The 19,232-nt window shown below is 38.2% G+C and overlaps 1 protein-coding gene across 9 annotated transcripts in view; it reads right to left on the bottom strand.

The window, feature by feature from the left end:
* Window positions 1-19,232, bottom strand: part of AKAP13 (A-kinase anchoring protein 13) — a 281,857-nt gene that overhangs the window by 58,424 nt on the left and 204,201 nt on the right. For 5 of the 9 annotated variants that reach the window (XM_084801414.1, XM_084801408.1, XM_084801407.1 and 2 more), the window contains exons 12-16: window positions 16,010-16,063; window positions 12,689-12,754; window positions 10,593-10,788; window positions 8,471-8,579; window positions 194-236 (exon numbers count right to left, since the gene is read on the bottom strand). In XM_084801414.1, coding sequence (XP_084657540.1) covers window positions 194-236; window positions 8,471-8,579; window positions 10,593-10,788; window positions 12,689-12,754; window positions 16,010-16,063 — 468 coding nt within the window. The remainder of the gene's footprint in view (window positions 1-193; window positions 237-8,470; window positions 8,580-10,592; window positions 10,789-12,688; window positions 12,755-16,009; window positions 16,064-19,232) is intronic. The other 4 variants (XM_084801413.1, XM_084801415.1, XM_084801412.1 and 1 more) reach the window with 3 other exon arrangements.

Raw genomic sequence — 19,232 nt, 5'->3', positions numbered from 1 at the left:
TGAGTGTGTTTTAAAAGATAGATAAAGCATTTATCATAAAACACTTTCTAATTATTTCACACTTGCAATTCATGGAAGCCAGAACCTGGGTTAGCTCAAAGAATATTAGAATATTAAATTACACATGGTAAGATTCCTTTTATTGTCTTCATTTCATTTTGGAAAAAGGAGCTAGAAATTAAATGCATCGTACCTCTCGGTCAGGTTAGCACTGGTACTGTGGAAGTGCCTTGAATCTGGAAAACAAAAACCATACAGGTAAGTTTAGCACACAAAGATCTTGTCCTGATGGTAGATATGTGACCTAAAAGTTCATAGGTAAGAAGCACAAAGTCTCTGAAAGTCAGTGCACGGCGCCTCTTCCTTACAAAGTTTAGGAGGAGAAATTAAACTGGGAACCTTGAAATTAGAGTAGAGAAAGGAAGAAAGTAAATTTAATCCAGGATCTGATAACTGACAACATTATAGTTTTTATGCTTAGGTACAGGTGAAGTACATTTTACCTTTGGTTTTTAATGAATGCTTAGTTCCCAAGGGCCATCATTCTGAGATGTTATCAAAGAATATGAAAGAAGAAAATAAATGTTCCAGGTTTTACTCCTGATCCCATTTATATTGGCGCATTATCTGATATATATCAGGAAAATATTATCTGATAGTCTCCTGACAATTCCTGAAAAATGGATTAGTGACCAAGAGGGAACAGAGAACTGGCTGCACCTCTTGTATGGGAAAGACTTCTCCAGATCAGTTCCTTAAGTGGGAAATGTGAGGTGCCAAACTATTACGTCTTTTTCAAGTTGTCAGTGATAAAATGAATGAGGCAGATGCATTCTTCCTCCTCCCTTAACAGAAGTGGAACCACATTAGTAAAATTCCAAGGATACGTGAGGTAACAGGATAGCAAGGAGAAAAGGAGGACAGTAGAGTTATTTCTCTATAAAACATACTAATATGAGTAAATAGATAAACGAATAAGAACTACTATTTAAACAAGAAAAATCTGAACTACTGTTGAGAATTTAGAAGTGAGCAAAACCTCAAGTACAAAGGTGAGTTGTTTTTAGTTTTTAATGAGATCATTTATCGCTTATATCTAACTCCTATATAACTAATTATCATGTGGAGAAACCACACACACTTCATTCTTTGAGGTTGGTTTTGGGAGTCTCTGGTGTTATTATGAGTAAAACTTGAATCTGAGAGAGATTTGAAAATACTCCACAAATGAGATTACTGCCATTCTCAATTTGTTTAACCTCAAATCTGTTCTACATTTTAAATATGAAATTGTAACTTTTAGGACTAAAGTAAATTAAACAGTGAAGGAACTGTTCAAAATTTGTTTTCCCGTGCCTGACGGCTTGGGATTCCTCTATCACTTTTAACAAAGAAGTATTTGTCTCCCAACTCTGCAGAATCTAGTTGTGACCTATAAGCATTTTAAGCATCTATAAAAATCTATTAACATTTAAGAATCTATAAACATTTTAGTCTATGATACTTTATTAAGCTTTAAAACAAGAGACTGGATTAAAACAATGGCTTTACAATTTTTCCTGCCCAGAAGCCTGCAGTGACACAAACACTGAATTTTCCTAGTGCCGGCAGGATTGCACTGCACATTTATGCAACCCATTAAGCTACCACTCTAGTAAACTGTACAAAATAAAAAAGAAGTTCATATTGTAGAAAAATACCCAACAAAAAACTTGGCCAAGAAAAAAACAAAACAAGACAAACAAACAAAAGACTACTGGTTGATGTCGGCGGAACAAATAAAAACTAAATACATGTGTGATTAGGTACCAAGAGAATCTATGGCAGCAATTCTAAGAGTTCCCAATGTTTTTATTGCTGAAAAAGAATTTATTTCAGTTACTATGACTGGAGGAAAAAGATTAATTTACCACTACCACCAAAATTAGTGCCTCTGAAATTCCTGATGTGTAGAGACTTTAAGGGTATAAGATAACATGGGTCATTTCCATGACAAAACTACAAACAAGAAAATAAACGTCATTAACTCATTGACTATTATTGCAGATAAATAACATTTCAACCATATATATATTTTAAAGTTTTTCCCCTTCTTTTTATTATGAAAACAAAACAAACACCCTAGGAGAAAGGCTCATGATTACCAGAAGACACCAGAGTACTTCCTACCATTTTTTGGCCGGCATTACAAAAAACAAGCTAAACTACTTACAATGGACTCATTTTCAGTAACTGACATTTACAAGAATATACTAGAAATGGCACTAAAAAGCTTAAGAAAAGTTATGGTAAACTTGCATGCACATCATACAGAAAAGAAACATTTCCATATTTTTATTTTAAGATATAAAATAACATGCAGACCTATTCTACTATTTACCTAGGGGTTTTGGGCTGCAACCATTGACTAGATAACAACAAAATGTGGTCTATGGAACAAACAAGAGTCTCGTGGAGTATAGATGGCATTATACATTATTGTGGCTTCCTAATTAATAAATCTGGGAAGTATAGCATATTAAATACTGCTTAAGGAAGCTTCTTAATGCATTTGACTACTCCCTCCTCATTAATCTCACTGACATTTTCAGACTGAATGAATGGTTTGAGAAATGTTAGACAATGGACTCAAGACTTTGCTTCTATAGTTTTAAGATTCTAGTGAGACCAGTAATGTTCTGGTAGTACAATTTCTTCTAGTAATAAGGATGTTTTATTGAGGTTTTGGTTTCTTGCCATAATCTGTCTATTCCCTATACTATCAATATTTTGGATCAGAGATTTAAGAATTTCTGAACACTCAAAGGTGATGTCAATTTTTGCACCTTTCTGCCTACTACAAGGGATACAATGTAAATATTTCATTGTTTCTTTGCCAAGTACCTTTTTTAATAGTGAAAAATACACTGAATACTGATGAGGCTACCATTTAAAACTAAACAGTACCTCTGTGCCAAAGACACTTTCTTTTAAAAGACAATGTGAAATGGTAGCCACATTAAGTTTTACATGTCGCTGCAACTTCAGATCGGCAAGTGGAAGGAAAATGGCATGGACATAAGTGTTAGATACTCACATTAGTTCTAACAACAATTCACTACTTCCTAATAGAAAGTTTCCCCATAAAACTCTATCATAGCTGTCCTCTGAAAGACTCTACGCAGCAGGGGATCGAAGCAGAAGCTGAGTCTCACAGCCAAACACTGGGCAGAGCGCAGGAAGTCCTATGGGTGAGGGGTAGAGGGGCTAGAAGGATCCAGAGGGGAGCTCCATAAGGAGGCCAAAAGAGCCAACAAATCTGGGCCCAAGGAGGCCATTGGAGACTGATGCACCAAACAAAGACCGTGCATGGAGTGGACCTAAGTCTGCCTACTCAGATGCAGCCAACAGGCAGCTTGGTCTCCATATGGGTCCCCTATTAAGGGGAGCAGGGGCTGTCCTTGCCTGGACTTTGTTGCCTGTACTTTGATCACTTCCCCTGGTAGGGTGCCTTTCCATGCCACAGAGGAAGAGGACGCAGGCAGTCCTGATGAGACTTGATAGGCTGGGGTCAGTTGGTAGGGGCTAGGAGGACTAGGGAAGGGGAGTGGGGGGGGGGGAGGTGGGACTGGGAGGAAACAAGGAAGGAGGGGGCTATAAATGGGATGTAAAGTGAATAAATTTTTAAAAATAAATTTAAATTAAAAAAATTCCTAAAAGTTTCAGAATATTCTAGAAGCCCTGATCTTCTAATAAAAAAGGACTCACTGTACTTCAAGTTTACTAAATCTGATTTCTCAAAACATTCCATACTAGTGTTACAAAGAACTTACTAATTTGAACCTGTAACTCATCGAGAGGAGTGCAGCATAACATAGCATTTAGAAGAACAAACCTAAGGAAAATACTTAACTCCCAATTCCTAATCTGTGGGATCTAATCTCACAGTTTTTGTATTTCAATTATATAAAAAGACTGGAAGAGAAACTTTTAGATATCATTGATAGATAGCCAGGTTATCTGTCCCAGAAGACAGAGAAAAATGGATAATAGAAATTAAAATGGAAGCAGTCAAATGAAAAGTCATATTACAGAGGGCCAAGTGGGATGAGAACACATGCCCTAGGCCTGAGGTGTGCTCTGGAAGGATTCCTGTGCTGGCACTGGGAGGTCACTGGAACAATCAGTGTTAGTAGATAACAGAGGCAAAAAACTGGTCTCAGCAAAATCAATCTGCAAAGGTATGCAGTCAAGTGCCTTATAGAAGAGAGCATTAAAGGGAACAGGAAACAAAAGGCCTAAGACAATTTAATTCTTTTACTAACAAGTCTATAGCATTTTTGCTTTGTTTTGTTTTTTGAGACAGGGTCTCTCTGTGTAGCCTAGCTGTCCTGGACTCACTCTGTAGACCAGGCTGGCCTTGAACTCAGAGATCTGCCTGCCTCTGCCTCCTGAGTACTGGGATTAAAGGCAGGAGCCAAAGCCTATTCCATTTTAAAAGCTAGCCAGACTCTGAAGAAGAGCCACTAGACACCAGATTAGCTTACTTACTATGCAACCCCTCCTCCTCATCACTGGAATAAGAAGAGCCAAAAGAAAAGAGTTCTAGATTTAAGGATGAGTGGAGAAACAATGACGGAAAAGGAGATCCACCCGGCTGGCTTCGTGTGCAAAGGTGCAGAGAAGTAGGTTAAGAGAAAGATGTTAAGAGTATGCAAAGGTTATGCTAGGAGAAAGATAAAGGTACCTCCAACTTTCATGGAAACAGAATAATGTTAATGGCCTTTGGGATCCCAGGAAAGGTTACCAAAACTAACAATTTCTTTATCCTTCCTTCCTTCCCTTCTATTTTTCAAGACAGAGTTTCTCTGTGTAGCCCTGGCTGTCCTGGAACTAACTCTGCAGACCAGGCTGGGCTCGAACTCACAGAGATCTACCTAACTCTGTCTCCTGAGTGCTGGAATTAAAGGATGTACCACCACTGCCCAGCTAACAATGTACATATTCGCTTATGAGAATGAAAAGTTATAATACAGTTTAACAATCACTTAAAAATATGTGCTTGTTAGATTTGAAGATAAGCAAACTATTTTTAGTGATTGTAATTCATACCTTGAGTTTTCCTTCTTTAAGGAAGATAGAAAGCATCCAATGTGATGTTGTTCAAGGTTCAGTATTTACTGCTTTTCTCACTTATCCCAAATTTCCTACCTCACTTCCACCTCTTCACAGGGCATGCATATAACCACATAATGTACTGGGGCCTCCTTTCTCTATAATCTTTAAGGCAGAACTATCCTTTCAGGGTCAGACTCATTCACCTCCTCGCTCACCTGTGTGTAGGTGGACACTCTTCAGGCGGCTGAAACTCAATGAACACAGAACAGAACACATCTCCTGCCTCCTTGCTCTTTCTCTATCCTTCACCAGCCAAGTGGTATGTAACATCTACTCAATGACTCAGAGTGCAGAACCCAGTACCATCTTTGTATCCTCACAGCACATCTCGTTCGGGCTTCTCTCCTCAAGTCACTACCCTGAACCAGCTGCAATGCAAACCCTGCAAAAGCCTTCTATTAACCTGAAAGATTTTTCTTCCAAACTTCATTTTCATTGTGGTTGGTCTGAAACATTTTAATCCACATGATTCTACTGCCTTCAGGAAGAAACCCTAAATCCTCAGTCTAGATTTCCATGTGCCAATTTCTAGTTTCTTTTAGTTTATCTAAACTTTCTTCAATTCACGAGGTCTGGTACACTTCCAGAACACTGGATGTTTATTTTGGTTGCTTTGTTTACTATTTTCTGTTAGATTCAACTTGTTCTCTTATCTGGAAACTGTAAATATAGTAAAAAAAAAAAAAAAAAAAAAAAAAAAAAAAAAAAAAAAAAAAAGAAAAAGAAAAAGAAAAGAAAGAAACTATCAGCTAAGTACATCCTTTTTCCACCATTGTCTAGTTTGGTATACAGCGAAGAGTTGGTACCCAAATATGGACTGGAATTCTCCTTTATCATTTGGGAATCTTAAGCCCCTAAATAAAACGAGAGAAAATGTCCTGTAGCTAATATGAAAGCTACACCAACAACATCAGATTACAAGGTTGAACTCCTGCCTATGGGATAAAATAAAGTTTTTAGTTGCTCACCCCATGTAGTTGCTTGCCCAGGCTAGATCATTGTTCTGTTTTGTAAAAGTAAACTACCTTGTGGAGTTACTTTTGTTTTATCTGCCTGTGTGACATCAAGAATATTCTTTCTAATAATTTGGGGTTCTTTGCCAACATGATAGACCAATGTTCTTGTTTTTAAAATGTTAAATTACAGTGTGTGTTGGGGGGCACCGGCACTATTTTGGGTCATTGTGGTCTACAGGGCTCTATGCTCATTGTATGACAGGAAGCACACTAATGACTTTACATTAAAGGCACAGCACATTATCATTATTTAACAGTTGAAGTGACTGAGAGTAGTAAAGACTCTCTATAACAGTCATCCAGTCATATGGGCTTACATAAAGCATCAGTTAAACTATCTTAAGAAAAACTGACTGTAAATTGAGTGTGATGGTGTATGCATTTAACCCCAGAATTTGGGAGGTGAAGGGGTTCCTGCATGTTCAACAGGAACTGAGCTCTACTGCTGAGCCGCAGGTCCAAGCGCCCTTAAAAACTGTCTGTGTGTGTATTTACGTTTAGGTGTGTACACACAGGAAACCTGAAGAGACAGTGATGGCCTCCTTGAACCTGGAGTTCATGTTTCTTAGCCAGGCTAAAAGGCAGCAAGCTCTAGTGGTCGTCTTGTCTCCCCTGCCTAGAGCATGCCAGGGCCACATAAAAGCATGAAAGTACGCCTAGCTTGTTATGTAGGCACCGGGATCCAAATGCAGGTGCTCATGATTACACAGCAAGACAATCATCCTTCATGTTATCCCTCCACTGTGAAAATTTGTAAGATTAAACATGCATCCAGCCAAGATGTAAGGCAAGACAACTCATCAGTGAAGGACAGCTACAAAGTACATTTTAGGAGGACACTGAGGAAACAGCAGGCACCAGGAGCCTGTGCTTAGCTCCCAGAGTAGTCGGCCTTGTAGTGAAGAGCATGTGCATTACCCCTTTCAGATTTAATCTCTGCACCACAATCTCGCACTGCAATCACTCACTGAAAATCAATTTTTAAAAAGATTTATTTATTATGTATATAGTGCTCTGCCTGCATGTACACCTGCAGGCCAGAAGAGGGCACCAGATCTCATTATAGATGGTTGTGAGCCACCATGTGGTTGCTGGGAATTGAACTCAAGACCTCTGGAAAGCAGTTCTTAACCTCTGATCCATCTCTCCAATCCTGAAAATCAATTTTAAAACAGGTCTCTTGAACTAGACAGATGGCTCTGTGGTTAAGAGCAATGGCTGTTCCTTCATAAGACCTAGGTTTGACTCCCAGCATCCACATGGCAACTCAGAGGCATCTGTGACTTCAGTTGCAGAGGTGCTATTGCCCTCTTTGAGACTCTGTGGGCACAACATGCATGTGGTGTACAGACATAGATGAAGGCAAAACACCCATACACCTAACATAAAAAGAAACCTTAATAATTGGAAAAAAAATTCCTTAAGGAACAAGTTGGTGACATATAGTTTTATAATTAAAACGCTTTTAAGTTTTTATTCACAAATGCCTTGTGTTTACAGATTTCACATGTCAATATACCCTCGACAGCCAACTGGCCTGCATCTGCACAGTTTTAATAGTCACTTTCAGACTTCTCTTGTACTTATTCAAGTAAAAAAGTTCTTCAACTCTGTCTCCCAATCTCGACATTTCTGAGTGTTCAGACTGATTTGTGTTCTGTTTAGTTTAGCATAGACAAGGTATTTCCAGGTTTAAGGAGCTTCCTGTGACATAAATATTCACTTCCACATCTGTTCTTGGATAGGATCTTGGACCCAGGAAAAGGTGAGAAAAACTGAATTGTGTCTATATTGATCTAATGATCAATTTGGTTAGAATTAATGTCCTGATTCAGATAATTATTATAAGAAAGAGTATCGTTGTTTCTTAGATACATATTCAATTATTTAGGAGTAAAGAAACCTACTCTTTGAAGGGAAGTGATAAAGCAAGCAAGCATTCTGGAAAATGTAAATTATAGTAACATTTGGGGATTTGAGGGAAGAATACACAAATTCCTCATGCTATTTTTGCCACATATTTTCTTCCTACGTATTTTTCAGTGAGTCATCTGTACCCATTTTTCAAGTTTGAAATTATTTTAAAGACCTTTTTAAAAATGGTCTCATATTTATGTCCCACAATATAATGAATGTAACGTATCACAAAGATTTTTTTCCATAGCAAGAGGAAGAGCTGAAAGCTCATCTCTACATCAGCACTTCTGTTTAAGCACAAAGACAGTCAAAAGAAGAAGTTAAAAAAAAAAAGATAAGTGGTTAAGATGTATTTATTTTTTAAAAAGTAGTATACTCACTGTCCAATCCAGGATGACTGATTGTCATTAATGAGATGGATTTTGTCAATGGAGAAGAAATGGCTGATGTACAGTAATTAAATCCCTGTTGTTTAGACCTGTGACATGTCTACGAAATAAAAAAAATGAAGAATAGGTTCTAAGTACATGTTCATACATTTAGCTATGTACAGAATTTACACTGATCCAACCTAGCAAAGGAGACTTGGAAGCCAGTTGACCTCTGCCACTTAACAGTCACTCAGCTCCTAAGAAGTTATTCTGCTTTTCCAATGCCCCCTTTTCACCCGAACTGAGGTTGAGTATTCACCATTCATCCCTCAGAGCATCTGACAATGCTGCCAATTGAGTAAGTGTTCAGCAGGTTTTCTGCTGGACACATAAGCTGGTAAGTAACTTCACCGGAGGTAATAGACTACATAGAGCACTGCTCCTTTGAAAATCAAACCACCCTCACAGACATACAGTAGGATATGTGGCTACCCTGATTATTAGGACTTGGAAGCTGAGATGTGAGCACTGGCAAAGCAGCAGTGCAAAATCTCTTTCACTTCCTCTTAGACTGGGTCTACATGAACACAGGGTAACTGCAACTTAGTAACCTAACTTCCTCCGCAGAGTTACTGGCAATTTAAATGCATAGCATTTTGAGAGCCATATAGCACAAGCAAAAGCAGAGGCTCCTTTTAACATTCCGGAAGGAATGACCGTCACTTCTGGTGATAAAGGACCCATGTGTCTTTCATTTTGAGACAGCTCATTCTAATCATCTCACAAGATGAAATCTGCCTCTTTATGACTCACAGAAGTTGAAAGAGAGACACTGAACATCTACTTCTACCATGCACTCACTCACTCAGCTAGGCCAAAGACTTCTGATTATTTAGAGCCTGTTCCATGTGTAACCATGGAACCCGTGGCAAACAGCTGCTGTGTTCCAAATACAACTGTGAGGTCTGAAAAATGACCTCAGAGAACAGCAGAGGCTCTCAAGAGGAAGTTGGCTGCAGGCAGCTTGTCTAGATCTGAAAGATACATGCAGCACAACACCCACTCTAGGTTGCGCACAGGAGGAACTAAAGGTAAGATGAAAGTTCTAGGAAGACTACGCACGATGTAGCACAGCACAGCACAGAATGCTGATATTTATCTGGAGAGGATGACTTTATTGAGAAAGACTGAGTCAGAAAGACAGCAGTGGTAATTAATATTATCTACTATAAGAAAGGGTCATCTGTCAAATTTCTGGGAATATCGGTCTCAGAAAAGGTCACACAAACAACATTAAGAAAATTAAAATATTCTCACTAAAACCTGTCTACTTCTAAGTCATGGAAGGAAATAATGACACTAACAGTTACCAAGTCTGAGCTCACTCATGGGGGTTTGAGGCTCTCACAACTAACAGAGGGAACCAACGGACACTTCTTGAACAGTATGGTTGAGACAAACAACACGTTTTCTCTAGGAAATAACCTTGGGGCATGGATTTTCAAATTGCTAAATTTAATAATGGCACATAATATACTTTAAAACTCCATTTACAAGGAGTTGGTAAAAGAACAACAGAAACAGATAAAGGAAGCTGTATGTCCTAAATACCTTCCTAATCCTAAAACAGTTGCTGTGATGAAACTGTGTAGATTAATGTATTCTTTTTTTAAAGTAATGTTTTTTTAATATTCATATTTTTTGTACAGTGTTTTGTCTGAATATATGTTTGCCATATTCATGCCTGATACCCCTGGAAGTCAGAAGAAGGCACTAGATCTTTGGAACTGAAGTTATGGATGTCTGTGAGCCACTATATGTGGGTGCTGGGAACCAAATGCCAGTCCTTTGCAAGAGAAATATTCTTTTTTTTTTTAAATTTTATTAATTTATTCAGAATACAACTCAGTTGTTAAGGAGACATATTCTTAACCACTGAGTCATCTCTCCAGACCAACTGATGTCTTCTTAAATATTCATGTTTAGTGATAAATACGTGTTAATGCTAGAATAGAAGCTATTATTTAGTAAATAAGTAAGCACAGATGTAGCTTTATACTAATATTACCAAAAAGCAAGACCATACTCTACTACTACCCCCATTAGCAGACCATACCCATTTTAGTCTTACCTGCTGATCAAACATCCTATGGTGCTGTCTCTGGTCTGGCTCCAGATGTTCTTCGGAAAGTGACATCAAAGAGTCTCTCTGTTCTTCACCACTGAAAGGGTTTCTGAGCTCACTGGAGTTTGCAGAGCTCATTTCTAGAGATGAGGATGGTTTATTTCCAACACCAGCTCCTCCTGTCAAGCCTTCCAGACTGAAACTGAACACAGAGCACAAGAGTTCAGTCGCTTGCTATTCATAGGTCTCAGAATGGGAAGATAAAAAAATACCTCAAACTTATGTTTATTTCTGCATCTCCTACTCAAACTGTCTACAAGGATACAGAGCAGATGAATGCCACTCACCTTCCCCCGGTGGTCTTGGATGCTAAGAGAGAACCCCAGACATGTTTATTTCCTTACCTCATTCAACATAACTAAATGTTGAACCATATACCATCATTTTCTCAGCTGTTTTTCAATGTATTTTATGGGCAGACCATATATTTATCTCATCTTTTATATGTCTGTACTTTCACTGGTGTGATAAAATTAATCTTTGCAGAATCTGACTCTTCTAATACCACATGTCACATGTCAACAAGCATAAGAAGCTTTGAGAATGAAAAGTGAGTGACTTAGTTGTGTGCTTACCATGCAGACTATCATAAAACTATACTCAATTATATTTTGGTTGACTCCAACAACTTTCGGGTATAGTTCTGCCCAAAAAACTCTGGCTTTGCTAAGGAGCAATATTATCTGTGCACACCTATCCAGATGGTGGCTTAGTGAGAAGCAGCAGCAGCAGACAGGCACACAAAACACTGGCACATAAATGCTGAAAAAGTAAACAGTGTTCGGAATTTTAAAAGGGAGCTGTGAGGTACAGATTTTGTAGTTACCTCTGTAAGTAAGAGGCTAAAGGGGAAGGCTGGCTGTCTACCCTCTTTGGAGTTGCCAACTAGTACAATGCTCACATGTGCTATAACTACACTGAAAGAACGTCTATGAAAGAAGAATACAGTTGTGGCTCACTGTGTTCCCAGTTAGCAGCCAGCTGGAACTGTATTTGGATGTTTATTGAAGCTATATAGCTACTTCTGGGAAAATTGTACAGTTAATTGCTACAACTAAGTTCATATATGCCAGCCCTGAAGGGCCATTTTTTTCTTCGTAAGTTACTTAGGAACTGAAGCCATATGTCTCTATTTTTCTCTAGTGGATAAATTAACAAATTTGTTGTTTTTATTTCAGTATGACAATAGAAGTCATAATGAACTGCAACAAAATACCTCTCTAGAACTCATTTTTTAACACCAGGCATAAGAAGAAAGTTTAGCTAAGAAATTTAGTTTTCCACTGGGAATTATCTGAAAAGTCTGAGAAGATCTCATCTATGCTCACCACAAAACTTAATCCTGAAAACATTTTAATAATTAAATCTAGTTGTCTAACTCAAAGACCAATTCGAAATGATGAAGCATCTAAATTCAGAATCTAAATGTAGAACTTGAAAGTATATTGGGCTGGAGAGATGGCTCAGAGGTTAAGAACCCTGACTGCTCAAAAGGTCTTGAGTTCAATTCCCAGCAACCACATGGTGGCTCACAGCCATCAATAATGTGATCTGATGCAAAGCACTGTACATATAATAATAAATAAATAAATCTTTTTAAAAAAATCCTGAAACTTAAGAAAAAAAGAAAGAAAGGAAGGAAGGAAGGAAGGAAGGAAGGAAGGAAGGAAGGAAGCATAATAAAAACTAGGACCTATTAGCTTCTTTGATTAATTGTTTTCTTAAGAAGCCATTATTCTTAAGAATCTAGGAACTTCAAAAGACAGAAACAAAGACAAGGGCTCACAGCGTAGACAGAGGTTTCATGCAGAAAACACAGCAATCTATTGCTACTTGAGACAAACGATGCAGCAGTGGATTCTGTTCCTAGGCCATATCCTGCAGTACGACTGGTGGCGTTCATAGCGAAGGCTGCGGCAGGATACTATGCTCACAGATATCACAGGCTGCCCGAGTGCATTCCAGCCACAGGAAAGCCAGCCCAAAGCCAGAAGTCTTACTTTATGGTTCCTGGTTTGGTGACTGGACATGTAATACTATACCTTCTGAAATTAAAGTCAGCATTCAGGGCAGCCGAGTACTGCACACCAGAGGGACACCAGCTCATACTGGAGATGACATCAAAGGTAGAAACAAGAAATGGAGGGAGAAAAGAGGAAACAGGTTTGGGTTATTCAGTTTAAAAAGAAAGGACATAGAGGTAGACTTATGTAATCATTTAAATAATTAGGGATGTAACACTGAGAACTTAGGAAAAGACTAGAAAAAGAACCACAGGAATTTAATGTTCAGTTGATGTCCACTCACACACTGTTTTGGGAAAGGTCATGTGAGCTCTTTATGGGATAACTACTCCAACTGAAACTGAAGAATTTCTTCTATTAATGCCTTGGCAAAAAGTGCATCCTATTCATGGCTTCCTCTCCAGCCATTCTGAGAGAAGTGCTCCAATTTCACTGCTATGCCAAGCGTCTCTCTGTAGTCATCCCTGCTCTCACATCCCTCGACTCAGGACAGTTGATCCTGGGCCTGAATGGAAAGGAAACACTACAGACAGCTCAGAGGCCTCACTGAGACATTCGTATTTTTTCCCTTGTTTCCATTAAGGATCTAGATAAACCAGGCAATTTTATAATCTTAAAAAAAATATGAATCTTATACAATAGTCAACGTATATTTCTTCTTCAGATGCTATTGACTAGGCTTTTCTGCTTAAAATAAGGCAAATGTAATGAAGGCTATACCTTCCTTATAGTTTTATACTGCTAAGCAGACTTATTATTCTTTGAGTTCTATAGCATTAACATGTTAATTTTGTATTCATTTCCCCAAAGATTCAAAAAACATCCATTTGACTCCCTGCTTTGTTGTTTATCATATGTACTACAGCAGGGGAGGAAAACCTATGGTGGAAAGGTTAAACAAATATGGCAGGCAAAAAGTTAACCAAATTATATTAACAGGAATTTTGTGACTAGAACTATACCGGAGGGCCAGGATCTTTGATTATTTGCTTATTTGTTTAATTCCTTGAGACACATGCTCAAGGTGTGGTACACTACTGTTACCTTAAAAAATACTGCTTTCGGGGCCTTAATTTTTGTTTTGTTTTTTGGTTTTTCGAGACAGGGTTTCTCTGTGTAGCCTTGGCTGTCCTGGACTCACTTTGTAGAGCAGGCTGCAATCCACCTGCCTCTGCCTCTAAAGTGCTGGGATTAAAGGCGTGCACCACCACCACCTGGCTGAGGCCTTAAAATATATGTGCTTTGCTTTTGTCTTTAACAATGACAACAAAGACAACAGCTGTAGAACGCAGAACCACTCACTGGGCTAACCTCCAAGTTCTAACAACTTTGCTTGGTGGACAAGACGTGGAGCAGATGAGGAGATGGTGGAATACTATGATAGCTTCCTCTACCAGTGTTCCATCCAAGTAGTATGAAAACTTTCAAATTTGATTAAGTAACAGTGTAAGGTTCACAAAAAGAAGGGGAGAAATACACAGTCTGAGGCATCTCTCATCTGGAAAGGATTAGACTAACTCAAACTTACTTGTATAAGTAGAAGTAAAACATAATTTACAAGCATTCATAAGGCACAGAAGTCTGTTCTTTGAAGTTATTAAAAATTTTTTTGTTTTGTTTTTTTCAAGACAGGTTCTCTACGTAATAGCCCTGGCTGTCCTGGACTCACTTTGTAGACCAGGCTGGCCTCAAACTCACAGAGATCCACCTGCCTCTGCCTCCTGAGTGCTGGGATCACAGGCATGTGCCACCACAGCCTAGTGAAGTTACTAATTTTTAAACTTCCAATTGGATTTCTTTTCTTCCCTCCCTCCCCTCGTCCCCTCCCTGTCTCCGTCTGAGACAGGGTTGCTCTGTGTAGCCCTGGCTGTCTTGGAACTTGATCTGTAGACCAGGCTGGCCTCAAACTCTTGATATTCACCTGTTTCTGCCTCCCTGGGGCTGGGATCAAAAGTATGCACCACCATACTCAGCTTTGATTTCTTATTAAAACTAGAAAATCATTAACTCACATACATTGCCAAATCAACATTCTTAAAAATAAGGATAATCTCTTTGTAGAGTTTTTAAATATCTCCTTTACTCTGAGACTATGATAATGCTGTGAAAAACATTTTAGATGCAGAACAGGAGGGAAAAAAAGAGCATATGAGCTTCACAGGATACAGCAAGTTGCAAATGATCTAAGCCTTCCCTGACTCCTTTCATAATTAAAGGTGTATTTCTGAGAGCCCCCAAAACATTAAGGTTCTTTGGCTTTGAAATTTAGGAAGCCCAGTGTGCTTTTGGAGAACAACTGTCTTCTCTAATACTTGTTGCAATGTTTCAATTTTGAAAGTTTTAAGACTATGAACCATGTTCTTCCTACAGAAACAATTTCACTGAAGCTCAGGGTATGATGTCTGATGTGCAATCAGGTACGTGCTTCAGTTAGTTCACAACAAGGAGCTTTACCAAAGAGAGTACTCTAGATACTACTGAGAAAGGCAGTTCATATTTTTTCTCAAGAAGAACAACCTAACCAATATCATGACCATTTGAGGTTCATGAAAATGTTAGAATTTAAGATCAAAATTTCCCCTAAAATGTGGAATTAAAGGATACATTTGAAAGTAATAAAGTAGGAAGATTACCATTTGGCCTTTCTCATAAATCTACAAATAGATAAAAGTATATTTATAAATGTCCCTTTATATGAGGAATTAGCAAAAAGGAATCACACTTTTGTAATTCCTAAATGGTTTTTTAAACAATGGAAGAAAACTCAGTAATAGCTCTACAAAACAAAAGTCTTTAAATAAAAAAGTCTTCTTAGCTTACAAATATTAGCTTCATTTTTACTTGATTAATAATAATGATAAATATTATTATTAAGCAATTAAAAAATAGGTATCAGCTTATGCCAGGTTGCTTTCTGAAAATATTACCAGGTGGCCAGCTCACAAAAATATTCCTATTATTCAAAATGTATTAAACATATTTTAGGACCTATCTGTGGTGAGCACAAGCATATTTCTGGCTATTTTCTCTCTCTTTGAGACAGAGAAAAGAAAAGTATCCTCTGAAGTCCATTAGCTATATACAAAAAACCCTGAATTCCCCTAAACAAATTCATTTGAACCAGTAAGTGGGATTGCATATTATAAATTTAGGCCTAGAAAAAGAGGCTTGGTTTAGATTTCCTGTCAGGTGGACATAGCAATTAATAAGCATCTATATTTTATTTGCCTGAACCAGAAATAAATGCTTTAAATGTTGTCCAGTCATGGTAACCAGATGCGAGACTGTTAGTACATGCTCAGAGATGACATGGTTAGTTCAATTTAGAGAGCTCTGTACCTTCTCCTATGAATGGGAGGTCTCCTGACAACATGACCAAGAACTTGCATTGAACTGAAAATGAATGATGGAAGAGGTCAGTATGGAGGTGAACAATACACAAATGCACAAAACACAGAGATTACACTGGGAAGAAACATAATCCCCAAAGACAAATAGCAGAGGAGCAACAAGACGGAAAGAATGGATGACAAAAATATCAGAACACCAAACACCCAACAAAAAGGTCAGTTTTGATCCTTCGGTATCCAAATAGTTAATTAGATGGCAAGTTATGGAGATTAGTGTAAGTTATAAAAGTAAATGGATCATAAAAAAGTGCCATTAAAACACTAAACATTAAAACATTAAAAGGGGGTTTCCTTTAGGCTTTAAATTTCAGGTAACAAATAATAATATACTAATTAGTCAAACTATTAAGGTGATAAAACTACTGTATTGCATCTCAAGGTATTAAGACAGTACTAGATAATAATTTACACTAAGTCCAAACAGGCATGATATACTGGTTTAAAACACAAATAGGTACAAGTATAAGATCACCATGCAATCTTGGGCAAGTCATTAAACCCAGCTTGGTACCTATATGATTTAAATACATATACCTTTACAATCATCCATTACAGATAGTGAGTTACGTAGAAAAATGGATACTTATAAAATAACTCTCTATTTCCTCATCAATCCTTCATTATCTAAGACAAGGATGTCCTACCAAGAAGTTACTTAGGCTTCAGGGAGTACTTTCTAACCACGAGGATCATTCCTCATGCCTATACAGATGCTTTAAAAGAAAACAGCATGGCTGAGCACAGTGGTGCACTGTAATCCCAGCACTCTGAGAGGCAGAGCCAGGAAGATCTCTGTCAGTTCGAGGCCAGCCTAGTCTACAAAGCGAGTCCAGGACAACTAGGGTTACACAGAAAAACCCTGTCTTGAAAAACCAAAGCCAAAGCCAAACCAAACCAAACCAAAAAGAAACAAACAAATACCCCTCTCCTGCCCAGACCAAACCAAACAACAAAAACAAGAACGAAAGAAAACAGCATGTATAAAGCTGGGAAGGAGAACCTTTAGAAACGAGTTTTCATATAACCCAAGATTTCAAAAGTATATAAACACAATACAGCAAGATAAACAGCACTGCTTGTTTTTTGTTTGTTTGTTTGTTTTTTAAGACTACTATCCTAATGCCATGGAATACTATGGGACTGTACAAAGCTTGACTGAGAATAGAAATCAGGATTCTACTGGTTGTAGATGATGTAAAGGGTCTGCAACAGTCTTCCATTCTACAACAATGGGGAAAATAACACCTGAACCACTGAGAAGATAAAGAAATAATGTAAGACAATCTGTTACAAAGAGTCTGAGCGTAAGTACAGAGTTTGTTCCTGAGCTCTGTGAGGGCAGAGACTAAGACCATTCTTATATCTGTTTCTCCAGAACCTAAGACACTGTCAGACACAAAAAATGCTTAATGTGTGCTGGCTAATTAAAAGAATAAACGAAGGGATGGAAAATGGCTAATAGTTGCCTTTACTGGCTATTCTGCCAGAGGACCTGGTTTTGCTTCCCAGCGTTCATATGGTGGCTCACCATATGGTTAGTTACAGTTGTCTGTAGCTCCAGTTCTAGAGGACATGACGTCCTCCTCTTCTGGCCTCCTTGGGCACCAGGCATGCACATGGCACAGGTATATATTCAGTTAAGATAATCATATACATTAAAAAAAATTGAAAGAGCAAGCGAGGGCCTGCGTGTATGGCTGTACATGCCTGTCACCACAACATTTGGGTGGTGTAAGTAGGAAGACCAGGAGTCCAAGACGAGTATGACTCACACAGTGACACTCAGGCCACCCTTGGCTACATGAGACCCCACCTCAAAAAATAAAAGTGATAACTATGATTAAGATTACACGTACTTATGCCCATAGTTTAATGAGGAGGGAAAAAGCCCCTCAACAATTGTGCTATTTACAACAACTGTTTTAAAGCAACTGTCAATAGCTGAGTATGACAACTCCTGTGTGCAATCTCAGCCATTTAAGGAGTAAGCTAGGGGAAGTCGTGTGATGAGTTCATGGCCAGCCTGTGCTACAAAATGAGTTCTGAATCATCTAGAGCTATATATAGCAAGATCATGCTTCAAAAATTAGTCAAAACCAAAAGCAAACAACACCCCAAAGCAAAATATAACACCCTGTTTTACTGGCTGCGAGCACCTCTTTAGGCAGGTAAAGTGGCCATGGGGCAGGCACACCTTGCTATATGCTATTTGGTCTGTAGAATTAAACTAGTCAGGTCACAATCCAATTTCTTATATGCTGCTGCCAAACTGAAGGAGTAATGCTGGGCATTCCTTGTAAATATCCCCAAACTGTAGGACACATAGGAAAAGACCAACAATTTTAGTGTATGCCATGAATCTTCTGTCCTCTTCAGAATTACACATTGAAATTTAGACTTTATTAAATTTCTGTATTAGAAATGTGTGGCTTTGATCCTTAGGAAACACCAAACCACTTAGATGTGTTAAGAATGTAAGATCTCACAGTTACTTAATTAAAAATTAACAGAATTCTCTCTTCCAGATTCATGAACTTCAAAGATTAATTGGTAAGAATAAATCTTCACTATGTGACAGTAATAGTTTATGTTATCACAAATATACTGAAAGGAAGTATTCTGCAGAGGAGAAAATTAAAGCTTACATTGCACAAGTGGTTGCCTATGGTCTACATTGAAGTTATAGAGCTTGAATCAAAACACATATCTGCTTGGTTTCAAAGCCTTGGTTACCTACCAGTGTCTGCTGACTTTTTTTTTTTTTAAACCAATAACAATGTTTAGTCAAGCTATGGTGGAAGTATTGGTTTCTTTAAAAATTCAGTTATATTATATAAACATGTTTTTGTTTTAATTCCAGGTGTGGGATATGGAGGCTGCTCCAGTTTGTCCACAGCTGATAACAGTCTCATGAGAGGGCGCATGATTGTTGTCAACAGGAAACTGTCTTGTACAGGGAGCATGCTTTTTGCTAGCTTAAAAAAAAAAAATCTTACATGGACTCTGAGAGGGTACAAATACAAAAGCCCATCAAGAAAGAGGAAAGACAGCTGCAAGAAGAACACTTGAAGGAGACAGTCAGAGGAGGAAGAGAAGGCTGATGCTGTGTTTTTTGTTGCTGGCTGAATATCCTGGTGATGACTTTGGAAACT

This window comes from Acomys minous (assembly GCF_964271855.1).
Source record: "Acomys minous genome assembly, chromosome: 2".
Lineage (NCBI taxonomy): Eukaryota > Metazoa > Chordata > Mammalia > Rodentia > Muridae > Acomys > Acomys minous.
Note: the sequence above shows the minus strand (reverse complement) of the source record. Positions and strands in the feature narration are given on the sequence as shown.